This window comes from Zingiber officinale, chromosome 3B (genome assembly GCF_018446385.1).
Source record: "Zingiber officinale cultivar Zhangliang chromosome 3B, Zo_v1.1, whole genome shotgun sequence".
Lineage (NCBI taxonomy): Eukaryota > Viridiplantae > Streptophyta > Magnoliopsida > Zingiberales > Zingiberaceae > Zingiber > Zingiber officinale.
The window spans coordinates 20,135,121-20,148,525 of NC_055991.1; the positions used below are offsets into that span (position 1 = coordinate 20,135,121).

The 13,405-nt window shown below is 32.8% G+C and overlaps 1 protein-coding gene and 1 pseudogene across 1 annotated transcript; both read left to right on the forward strand.

Moving 5' to 3' along the window:
- The first annotated feature begins 8,683 nt into the window (after nucleotides 1–8,683).
- LOC121968120 lies at nucleotides 8,684–10,006 on the forward strand (annotated as a pseudogene).
- Nucleotides 10,007–11,509: 1,503 nt separating this feature from the next.
- On the forward strand, nucleotides 11,510–12,773 carry LOC121968121. Its single transcript, XM_042518621.1, has 5 exons — nucleotides 11,510–11,695; nucleotides 11,789–11,842; nucleotides 12,070–12,172; nucleotides 12,324–12,519; nucleotides 12,734–12,773. Exons 1-4 carry the CDS (start codon nucleotides 11,607–11,609, stop codon nucleotides 12,459–12,461), a joined length of 384 nt encoding a protein of 127 aa, XP_042374555.1. The 5' UTR covers nucleotides 11,510–11,606; the 3' UTR covers nucleotides 12,462–12,519; nucleotides 12,734–12,773.
- The last annotated feature ends 632 nt before the right edge of the window (nucleotides 12,774–13,405 follow it).

Sequence of the window (13,405 nt, forward strand, 5' to 3'; positions counted from 1 at the left end):
ATAATATAATTTCTCCACCGTTGACTACTTGACTTCTTTTCCCAATTAATTTTTGTTTTCATGGTTGTGGACTTTTCTTCGGCGCGTGGAGCTTATTGTAAGACAATGACCATTCTTATTTTTATTTTTGATAATTTGGGCGTTAAAAAAAAATATTATCTGTGAAGAAGGATCGGAACACATTTAGTTTATTTAGTCTATTGTATATAATTTTATCTTATATTATAAAAGACCATTTCCATGATTTAAGTTCTTGACATTAAAGTCACACAGCGGGTTCCCCTTCTATTGTTTAGGATTGTTATCAAAATTGAAAAGCATACAGTATAAATATGCATACAAATTATGTGTGGCTTCAATTTAGTAGCACCACGAATCTGATGGAGCTCATGGAAGATTAAGGCTATAAACAAGTTGAGTCGAGATTCAGGGTATTTAAACTTATTTGATAAAGTAATTAAATCAAGTCAAACTGAACTTAAAATGAACCAAGTCTTTGAGATGATTATTTAAGCTTGACTTGGTTTAATTTTTATGAGTTTGAGCTTGATTCATTTAGATATTATCGAGCTCTCAATTCAAGTTTGACTTAAGGTTGGTTCGAGTTTGATTCATTTAGATATTAACGAGCTCTCAATTTAAGCTTGTTTGATTGTTTAAAACTTTTATTTAATTGATTGGTTATTAAGTTTGATAATTCAAACTTATTTGTTTATTTTATTATTTGTTTATTTAGTATAGTGATAAGTTATTCTGTCTGAAGGATGAGGAGATGACGCACTGACTCAAGTGGAAGGTTGGTTAACAAACAATTGACTTTCCGATCTGTGATGAAGCTTTTTAACGATCTTGCACACAATCAGATGATCCAACAAAACATTAGTGACCTAGGACCGGAGTGGGGCTCCCTGGCTAGACCCTCCGACTCTTAAGTTAGTTCAAACTCTAGAAGGTGGATGCGGAACAATAAGAAAAATACTTGTGAGAAGATAGGGTTCAGATGCAGATGCTTGCGTATTTTGCCAATTGAGATAACCCCTCCCCCCCTTTCCTTTTTTATACCACCTTACATAACCTTCGCGATCGTGAGGTGACCCCCAATACATCAGAGTTTGTTAGAAGATGAAAGAAAGTACAACCTGGGTATTTCATATAGTCCGAATAATCTTTTTTCTACTCACAGATGCACCTCTTTTGTTGTTTATGCATCGCGTCCTTATTGAGGAGGTTAAGAGAATATGCTACTATAATTAATATGAGAAACATATTAACCTTCGAAGAAAGACCTAAAGGAATATCCCCCAACAAGTTCTGACAGGTTGTCATAATGTTGTCTGATACTAGTATACTGAATATATCTCGGCCGATCCACAAGGTCGGCCGTATTGCTTGCCATGATATCAATCGGCTCTATCATATATTAAATACTATAGAGATCTGTTTAGAGACTGATATAATACCCATAGTTTACTAAAGCTTTATTCAAGAGATCATATGATAGATCATGTATGTTATAGCTTTATCTCAAGGACAATGTGACATTAGGTGGCTTAAACCCAATCAACCTGTGTCCGACCAAGCGGACGTGTAGAGTTTCTTAAGTGCCTTTAAAACCGCTCGGTCTTTATCTGACTGGGTGTACAAGGGAAGTAGGGATGTAATCGAGCCATGCCGAGCCGAACTCTTGAATGTTTGAGCTTGACTCATTTATAATCGAGCTGAACTTGAGCTTTATTTAACAAATATATTTATTGCTCACGAGCTTATTCGAGCTTTTATCAAGCATACACAAGCTTAATAAATATAAATTATAAATTTAAATATTCATTAAAAATTAAATTATATATTTAGAGAAAATTATAATATTTTTATTAAAATTTATAATTTTATTCTTATAAATAAATTTAATATATTTATCTATATTTTTTATAGGTGGGATGTAAAATCTATAAATTCAATATTAAAACTATTATTATTTTTATTTAAAAGTTGATTCATGAGCTTAATGAACATGTTCACGAGCTAACGAACCGAGTATTGTGAAACTTGAGCTTGGTTTGTTTATTTTAACGAGCCTCATTAAATGAGCTCAAACGATTTTTTATCGAATCGAGCTTCGAATAGCTCACTAGCGGCTTGGTTCATTTACACTCCTAAAGGGAAGCCTTGTTTTTGATTGACTTTTGTCCAGCCGATCTTATACCAAGAGTTTTATATGGCCACGTGTCTTTAAGTCTGTCCCGGCTTTACTCAGCCGGGCGTATATGGAGAGCCTTATGTTCGATCGACCTTTGTCCGACCGATCTTATACTAAGAGATTTATAAGGCCACGTGTCTTTAAGCCTGCGCAGTCTTTACCTGGCCGGGTGTACAAATAGAACCTTATATTCAATCGACCTTTGTCCGACTGATCTTATACTAAGAGCACTACAAGAAAAAAGTTGATAGACAATGCTTTAAAAGCTTTGTCTATGTGCCTGAAAAAGTGTTATTAAAAGCACTGTTATTTAAAGTTCGCTCAACGATAATGCTTTAAAAGCATTGCCGTTTGTAGCAAAGAAAACGCTTTTGCAATGCTTTAAAAATATTGTCATTTTTTTTTTTGCAAAAACAACGTTATTGCAATGCTTTAAAAACATTGTTAATTTATGCAAAGACAATACTTTTACAACGCTTTAAAAGCGTTTTCTTTTTAAAATAAAAAATAAATATAAAATTAAAAAATTTCTATTTACAAAATCATTGTTTTTATATTTATAAAACTATTATTTTTCTTTTACCAAAATTTGACATAGAATGACAGTTAATCATCTCAGCTAATGATTTCAAACTTATACCAAAACAATAGAATTCAACTAGAACAATAGAATTTAGCTACAAAGTAGATATTGATACATGATCTTATATATTCGACAACAAAAGTATAGATTTGCTAAATGGTACTTCTTATTGCAGGATTAATGAGATTGGTTAACTATCAGATTTGGAGTTAATAATTGAAATGGAATTAATGTATAGATTCCTAATCAGATTAGGGTTAAGTTAGCTATTTGGTTCATGATAAATTTAGCTAATTAGTTCATACTTGATTAGTTATATCATACATTATGTGATCGCAGGATTTTGTATTTGAGATGAGCTGCTTGACATGGAGATTGTCTAATACGATCTACGTATAAAGGCGGGTACTTCTTACTTTGTCTCTTTAGTTCTTTGAACTTGGTGCATGAGTTATTTTTGTATAAGGACTCTTATTTTTCCTGCACTTGATACTTCCACTCGATCTTTAAGATATTCATTTCTATATCTATGTAGTCTCTCGTTGTTATCCATGATACATAGCAGATACTAGATACTATGTTTGCATGTTTGATTGTTGTTTATTTATGTACCGTATTGAGCATGTTGGCTTCATGTAGCATACCTAATTTCTTCTTATATTTGTATGCTGACTATTGCATCTTGCGCATCATATCATTGCATGCATGTCAAAGATAAATTCTCCCTTGTTGTCGAGAGAGTCGTTGACCAGGGCCACACGCTTGACCACTCGAGAGAGTGGTAGCTGGAGTATATGTCACTTGTCCTGTCATGCTTCCACTAGCTCACTCATAAGTAGTGATAATTGGAGTTGCGAGCAGCAGGGACCCTCGTCACAGATGCAGCTAGTTAGCTACTATGCAACTGGTCCCTTGGCCACTCGAGACAGTGGTAGCTGGAGTGGTGTACAGTCTGTCACTGACCTAGCCTCTCGACTATACATGGGTCATGGTGCATAGAGGTGGGCAGGAGTGACCATCCGTGCATACGCTGTTATTATACTTGCTTTGACTGCTGTTGTTTACATATACTGTTATTGCTGACTTATGCTGCCATCGTTTACTGCTGTTGTTCACTTATGCTGATATGCTTACTTATGTTGAGATATACACTCATTGTAGGTGTTTAGACACTGGTTTATTTATTGGTAAAATGGATACATCTCACATATTTACCTCTATAGTTATAGGCAGTACTGTAGCAGGTTTGTGTCACCCTTGACCTTCTATTGTTAGCCTAGGATATGACTTCAGGTATGAACATTTATTTTTACATCATGGTAGTATTTTCTATCTTTCCTTATGAGACTGTATACTGTTGGTACCCTCTATTTGTAAGTTATGTTCATGCACTATCTGTTTATCACCCGTTGAGTCCCTGTACTCACCACCTCGCAAACTGATTTTCTTTCGCCAGGTAACAGGTAGATGATTAAGAAGTTGCTTGGAGGTTCCTGGCTGCTAGTCCCACGTCGCATCTGAGATCAGGTTTTTATGTTATTTTATATTATGCTTTCGATACGTTGTGTTTGGTCTTGATATTATGTGATGTTATTTGGTTTATGATTTTGAGCCTTGTGGTCAGATTTTTATTATATTTTGTATTGTGGTACAAGTCATGCCGGCATGCAGTAAGTTATTATCTGGAATGGTTTGTGTTTGTACCAGTCGTGTAGGCTGAGCATTTATTGTTTTGTCTTCCGCTGTGTTTAATTCCAGTCATGTGGGTTGTTATTAACTACGTGGTTGTTTTCATTTTGTCCAGTCGGGTAGGCTAAGAATATTAATTGCGTGGTTGTTTCATTTTGTCCAGCTGGGTAGGCTGAGTATATTAACTGCGTGGTTGTTTTATGTTTATTACTTGTGGATGTATGTATATATGCTTCATATTGTCACCGGTACAGGGGAGATGCTGCCGAAATTTTATCGGTAGGGACTCCTCTGGGGCGTGACAGTTTCGTTGGAAGCAATAATTTCGACAACTGGATTGCACTAAGACAACCTTCTTGAAACTCAGAATCGAACACAAAGGTAATGAATATGTTAATAAATATTTTGCCTAATGAAGTCTTGTGTCAATTAGAATGTTACAATAACGCATTCGAGATGTGGACCAAATTGATCAAGCTTCACGAGACTCCGTCGAGGCTAGAAGATCAAGGTGAAAGTGAGTCCGAATCCAGAGAGCTATCATCAGAGACAAATTTAGAAGATCAAGACCAAATCAACTTCATGACACTAATCGTCGAAGAGGAGACAGATGGATCCGAACCCGAGTCCGACCAAACACTGGAGCCTGAATCCGAAACGACAATGGTCAAGGGGGAGAATCCTAATGAGGATTCAAAAGGTAATATTATAAATACAAAATTTAAAGAACATATAACATGTTTTAATTGCAGAGAAAAAGGACATTACAAAAGTAAGTGTCCAAAGAACCAATTTGCACAACCGAAGGCAAAGGAGGAACCGATGCCTACAGTCTAAAAAATGAAGGACCACATCGAATGTTTCAAGTGCAAAAAGATGGGACACTACAAATCTCAATACCCGGAAAGAAGATCCAAGGATCCAGGGGGAGCGATTAAGGTAAAATAATTTATTTTACATGAAAAATTGTATGCTTTAGAAACTTCTTGTTTGAATTGTACTATGAATTTAAAAAAGCATGAAAAATCCTACATTACTTAACAAAACTAATTTAATTAATAAAAACTTAATTAATTCAAATATAACTAAAATTGATCAATTCAATCCAAACATTAATCAAGACCTAGATCTAGTTAATCAATTTTTTTTATTCAAGATAATTTGAATTTAAATCAAAATAATAATTATCTAAAATTAACAAACAATAAACAAAATTTAACTAAAAATTTAGAAAATAAAAATAAGAAACTAAACTATAAATTAAATACAAAATTAAATTTTAGAAAACTAGAAAAACAAAATAATATTTTGAAAAATAAAATTAATAAATTAGAAAACATTATTAATAATTTTATTAACTCACAAAATCTAGATTTAAATTATAAATCAAAACTAAATCTAAAACAAAACTTCCACAAACCTAATTATAATCATGTACCCTTCAATTATGATATAAAATAATAATAATAAAAATAAATAATAATAATAATACTAATAATGAAAAATAAAACAATAAAATAATAATAATAATAATAATAATAATAATAATAATAAAACAACTATAATAATAATAATAAATAATAATACAATAACAATGATATAAATTGTTTGAATTGATTGACTTATTATGATCATGCATATTTATCTGTTATATATCATGTCATGCATCTTCTCTTTATGTTGTTAAGTTTAGCACGGTTAGTTGTAAAAGGTTTACCGAACCCTAACAACATAATATCAGAATGGATTGGGATGATAGTACGTCAAGGAAACTTTGTCGAAGGCATGCCTAGGTTGAATCCTGTGTATTTTATCTGGTGCACTAGACTTAGTGGATCTGACCGAAACTACCTCAGTTAAACATAGGCTAGTTAGACCGAAACTTAGTATTAAGTTGTTTGGGTAGGACTATTTTGGAAAGTATTCAGCAAGTGATCCACCGTTGATACCTAAGAAGACCATATGTCTCGCCACTGAACTGAAAACTTATTTTTAAGAAACTTACTTGATTAACCCAAAGCTAAGTTTGAATCTAACATGAGTTCAACAATCTTTTTCAAAATACTTATTCAATTAAATTAAAACTTAATTAAAATTATTTTAAAACTTAATTAAAATATAATTCAAACTTCATTAAAACTCAAATTAATTCAAACTTAAATAAAATAACTTAATTTAAACTAAACTTAATTTAATTAAACTAAATTTAACTTTACTTAATATAATAACTTAATTTATTTAAACTAAACTGAATTTAAACTAAACTAAAATTAACTTAAATGTAATTTAAAAACAAACTAAATCAACCTTAAATTAAAACTAAATTAATTATTAACCAATTTAACTTAATACACATAATTAATCTTTAATGACTTTAATCAATAAATAAATTAATTTAACTTTTAACTAATATAAAACAAATGATTAATAAGTTTAACTTAATTAAATTAATCATTAACTTTACAATTTAACTTAATACACTTAATTAAGTCTCAATGAATTTCAACTTGAAATCTTAACTTTAATCAACAAATAAAGTACCTTAACCTTAAAAAAAATTAAAATTTAAAAATTAATTAAAACTAATTCTTAAATCTTTACCTAATTAATTCCTAATAAACTAATTAAATTAATAATAATTCATAATCAATTAATCCATAACTATTAATAATGAAACTTATAATCAACCTTAATTGAAATAAGCAATAATTAATCTAACAATTATAAATCAAATTTTTAATCCTTAATTAATTAAAAATAAATTAAAATATATAATAATCATACTAAATTAAACTCAATTGAAACTAACTTTTAAATTAAGTTTAAATCAATCATTAATCTAAAAATCAACCTATAACCATAACTATTAAAAATAATTCTTCACCCAATCAACTTAATTAATCCTTAATTAGATAATTATCTTTAACAAATAACTTTAAAATTTATAAACTAAACATTAATTTATAAATTCAATTAATTCACAAAATAAAAATAATGTTACCATTAATATCAACATAATTAATCTTAATAATACATTTTAACCCAAAATTAACTTAACATAATCGAAGTTCAACTAAAATTTAATTTAAATTTTAACAAACTCAAAATCAATAAAGTCATCTCACACAATTATAGGATTACCATATTTGAAATTTAGAATGGGTGAGATGCTAAGTTTGAAAATATTTTTGAAAAGGTTTTTTTTGAAAACTTATAAATCTATTTTCTCATATATATATATATATATATATATATATATATATATATATATATATATATATATACACTACAAGAAAACCCCTCATAGACATCGGTGGAACAACACCGGTTTTAAGCAAAAACCGATGTCTTTGAGTATTTTACACCGGTTTTTCCAAAAATCGGTGTCTATGAGCGCAGATTTTCGCTCATAGACATCGATTTTTTTAGCCGATGTCTATGAGCGCATTTTTTTCGTTAATAGACACCGATTTTAACAGCGGTTTTTAAAATCCGGTGTCTATGATAAAATAAAATAATTTAATTTTCCCACCAATACTTAGCCGAAATTTGCAACACTTCACTCTTTCCTTCAAACCTAAACCTAAACCTTTATCGCGCCGTCCACCATATACCGTCGCAACGCCGCCACCACTTTTCTCCTCGCCGCTGGCCGTCCGACCATCTCTCTCAGCCTCATCTCCCTCTTCCACCTTAGGCAGCCTCCTGGGACATCTTACTCTGGGAAGGCAGGTCCACCCCGTGGACTATGCTACTTAGATTCGTAGTCCTTTTTAAACTGAATGTCTTGGTTTAATGTCTTGGCATCCATTCTCTTAGAATATGGGCGAGGGAAGAATCCGCTCCCGGGAAAGCACATGAAGCTGAGACCATTGCCTTATGCTCCCATGCTAGGTCTACGAAAGATGGCGTCTTTTTCGTTGACGGAGGAGGATGTGCTACGGTGCTGCCACAGCAAGTGTTTCGCCAAGGAGCTTGCCTCCGCCTAGCAGTTTTCCGACCTCCACCACGCAATCCAGTCCGCCAGCAGGATCTGGTTCAACAAGGTTGTACCTTTGCCCCCCTCTTCTTTACTGTCGATCACTCTCGCCAACCCCTTTCCTCACCTTCTAATTCTTCAGATCGACGTCGCCAGATGGTCCCATCCGCATCATTCGCCAGTCTTCTCCCTGAAAGTTGAAACCCTAAAAATCCGAATAGTCTCGTCGCCACCCATGTCACACTTCGGGAGATCAGGGCCGCCGGACATCAAGGACACCTACTCCCTCCTCGTTCTCAACATCAGCTTCCGTGAGTGTTTTCCCTTTCTCCCCGGACTCTCTTGCTGGTTTTGATGGGAATCCAATTTTTGACTCGCGTTCTGTTCGAATTGCTAGGTACCACTGCTGATGATCTCTTTCCTCTCTTTGATCGGTACAGGAAAGTCATTGACGTGTTCATTCCAAGGGACCGGAGGTGAGAGATTGCTGTTATTGATACGATTTTTGAGTTTCAATTGTTTACTAAATTGTTTGTTCATCTTTTGGCGACTCAAAGGATTGGAGATTCACGAGGGGTTGCTTTTGTGAGGTATAAGTATGCTGATGAGGCTCAGAAGGCTGTTGATAGACTTGATGGCAAGTTTCTTCTACTTTATTTTTGGTTTTGATAATTATTTTTCTGACGATGTTTGATCTTCTGGAAAGTAACCTGTAATTTGATTATTATTTGTATTGGATATTGTAGGGAGGAATGTGGATGGTCGGAATATTATGGTTTAGTTTGCAAAATATGGACCAAATGCTGAGCGTATGTAAATTATGGAACTGCTAGTATTCTTTTGTGATTTTTTTGTTGAAGTGATTATTTTTTTCTATTGTTGCACTGACTTGAATTCAGTAGATTAGAAATAACTGGAAGGTTTTGCATTTAAGAATTATTTTGTATATCTCCTTTACAATACTTGAACAAATTTACTGAATAAGTGGTCCAAATTTTAATATCTTAAAGACATGAGTACTGTCACTCCAACACTTCTGATCTTGTATATCTGATTTTGATGTGCATCTAGTTACTTAGACAAAGACAAGGGATATTAATGCGGTCATCAGAAATCTTATATGATTGTTTGGAACACAAGTTGCACAATAAATGCAAAGTATACTTGAAAAAAATTTTAGTATTTAATAAATTCAATCAGCCTTTGATGTTCTAAACTACTATCCCATTGTTAGCAATAGGTTAGTGGGTGACTGTTTGAGGTTCTTCCTCACACATTGTTAGTTTTGTGGAGAGTTTTACAAGTTTAGTTAATCTCTTAACAATTCATAGTGTAATGCTGCCCTTTTGACTGCATCTCGTCAATTTGTAGACGTGTATCTCATCTTCTATGGATGTAAACACTAAGCAATGTGATGTTTCTTTTCTGTTTAACATGAAATCTAATAAGTTGTATGTATCTTTTTTTTTTAATATTTTCTAGACATAAAGGAAAATTTATGGAAGTAGTTCCAAAGACAAGAGGAAGGTCAAGAAGTTGTAGCCCTCGGCTTAGGTAATGATTTTTTATGTCAATCAGAATTGACATTTTACAATTTTTTTTTGGAAGTTTGTGTACCTTTGTGGTTTTTCTCTTAGTTAGCACTTCAACTCACATAGTTGATATGGAATGACTATTATCTTTTTTAGAGTTATCCCTCCTGAAAAAATACAGAATATTTCAAATTTTTGTTCAAGTTATTGCAAGATTACCTCAGTCATATAGATTGATGTCATTTGAACCTAATCTAAGAAATTGCTTGATCAGCGCTACCACATATTCAAGCTATGAGCAAACGAAAAGTCCTTTATGATGAAAAATATATAAGATTTTGGGGATTAAAAATGGTGGAAAGATGAACAGAGCTTGCACATGGCTTAATGACCTAAGGATATCTTTTATGAAATTACAGCAAATGCATGACGGATGTAATTCTGCGGTGAGACCAACAAGTAAGAGTAACAGGATTTTAACTTTCTCTATGGTCAACCTTGCATAACGAAACTTGTAGTTTCCTACTCTGTGTTGTTTGCTATGAAGAAGAGTGTACTGTAATCATGTGTGAACTGTGGATATTGTAGATTTCAGAGTCAAAGTCATCAGCCTGCATTAACTTTAGCGTCCAAATATTAGATGCTAAGTTGTTAAGATTAAACCTCAAGGGGCCCTCCTCACCTTTTCTTGCACCTGACCATTCATAAGACTTCAACTACTAGGGTGTTTAGCATTTGCATTCCAGATTCATTATATTTCATGCGCAGCAAGTTTAGATTCTTTACCACAAATAAATTCTTAGATTTAGTGTTTTTAGAATGTTTAGGTTCTGTGAACTGTTGCGATAATGGAACCTATTGTCTACTTGTTTATTTCTTTACTTTGATTATCATTTGTCATTGATTTAATCTGTATTTTAGTTGAAATATAATTCGACTTCAACTCATAAGGATTTTACACTGACCATATTTTACTTGGTTCTTCTCCATACGAAGATCAATTGACCAGTTATTATACAAATCAAGAATGTAAAATTCCTCAAATTTGTTCTATTTTAATTGAAATCTCATTGCTTCCCAAAGATGACAGTGATCCAATAATTCTTTGTTGGGTTTGATATGAAAGAAGAAACTGCATATTTGGTATCCACACTTCTACTTTTTGTGTGAAGACTTTTACACTGTTTGTCTTTAGGTCTCCTTAATAGTTGCAACTAAGGGTTTGATGTTGTTTCTCCATGTCAAAATGTATTAATTGGCTGCTATATGAAACATGTCTATTTTTTCCTCTAATTATTTCTATTTTAACTAATATCTTACTCATTTTTAAAGTACATGATGATTTGTTGTTGACTTGCATACAAAAGAAGAGAAGTTTATTTACTATGTGTAGTTCTTGTTTGTGTGAACTCTTAATCATTTTCTATTTATTTTAGGTTCTTCATAACATTGCTATTGCAGAATACTTTCACTGGAATATGCTACGTAATTCAATAACTCCTATTTTTCCACTGGACTGTTGAATTTTGTGGATAACTTTGCTGCAAACTATGCTCTGAAGAGAGTTTATTATGTCAACTATGCATTGGGGATATCTGGACGCAGGAAACCTTGCTGGCATCTATTATGAACAAAGTCAACTTGACATGGCAATTCTGCATTACAAGCAAGCTATCAATTGTGATTCTACCTTTATTGAATCTTACAATAATCTGGTAAGTTGATAATGGTCTAATATGTCAAAATGTGGTATCCTTCTTGATGGTGAGCCAGGTTAGTTAATGATCGACTTTCTTGCACATTAAAAGGGGAATGCTCTCAAAGACGCTGGACATGTGGAAGAGGCTATCAACTTCTATAGGGTGACTTTTTAATTTGGATATTTTTATTCTCTTCAGTTTTTTTTCCTTGTTGAATAACTTCATTTTAATAATTTTTCCCAAGTCATGCCTTGCTTTACAACCTAACCATCCACAAGCATTGTCAAGCCTTGGCAACATATACATGGACAGGTAAGCTTTAGAAATGTTTGATGACAACTATGCGGATAGTTTATTTTTGTTCCTTAATGAAACTTCTCTTCATGCAGCAACATGATGAGTGTTGCTGCATCATTCTATAAGGCAACTTTAGCAGTTACAATAGGGATATCTGCGCCCTTCAACAACTTGGCTATTATATACAAGCAACAGGTAGAGTACTATATCTGCCTTTTTCATCGCTAGTTTGAGAGTTACTGCATATTGCCTCATTTAATGGAAGAAAGTCATATAATTTGTCTATCTTCTTCTTTGCTGTCTTTGCCCCTAGTTGGAAATTGATAGTTCTCTTGTATTACACTAGGGAAATTATGTAGAAGTGATAGCCTGTTACAATGAAGTTCTTCGTAGACTGCTACTGATGGTCTTGTCAATAGAGGGAACACATTTAAGGAGATTGGTAGAGTTACTGAAGCAATTCAGTATTATATACGTGCTGTGAATATCAGACCAACTATGCCTGAAGCCCATGCAAATTTGGCTTCAGCTTACAAAGATAGGTAATTTCTTCTTTGAATTTGTGCTGGTGTTGGACTATATCAGTATCTTACATCATTGATTCTTCTTTCTATTTATTTGTGGTTGAGATAATTGATGAACGTTTCTCTTTTTAAGCATTCCAATTACTCATCTTGTTACCTGGTGCTCTTACTGCTTTTTCAATTATGATTTTTGGTCTTGATTTACTAATATATTATTTATGTGTTTTTACAGTTTACAAATCTCAAGTACTCCAGAGTTGAAATTGATGAAGTGCGGTTCGATTGGGCTGAATGCATGCTAGATTACATTTGAGTAGGAAAGGTATTTGATTTTTGAAAACTTTGGATGATGCATGCATTTGCATGGAATGTAAATTGCGAATATTACCTTGATGTGTACAATATCTATTACCTTTTGATGTTGTAAAAAGAATATTTGTGTATTTTATGGATACTATTGTAAGAAGAATATTTATGTAATTTGTGAATATTTGTGTATTTTATGGATACTGTTGGAAGAAGAATATTAGTGTAATTTGTGAATATTTGTGTATTTTTTTAGTTATTGTCGGTTGTTCACTGTTTCGGAAATCAAATTTGTGCTGTTAAAAAATACTGATATTACATCGGTTTTCCACCGCTGCAAAACCGGTGTTATTAACTAATATTACATCGGTTGTATACCGCTGCCAAAACTGGTGTTATTAGCATATAATATTACATCGGTTTTACACCGTTGATGAAACAGTGTCGTTAAGTGATACTACACCGGTTAATAACCGATTCGAACACCGGTGTCGTTAAGTGATACTACACCGGTTTTAACCCGATGTCTAAAATGACAGACCTTTTACATCGCCTTCATTGACATCGGTCGAAAATGTAATAGACACCGGTGGAAAAT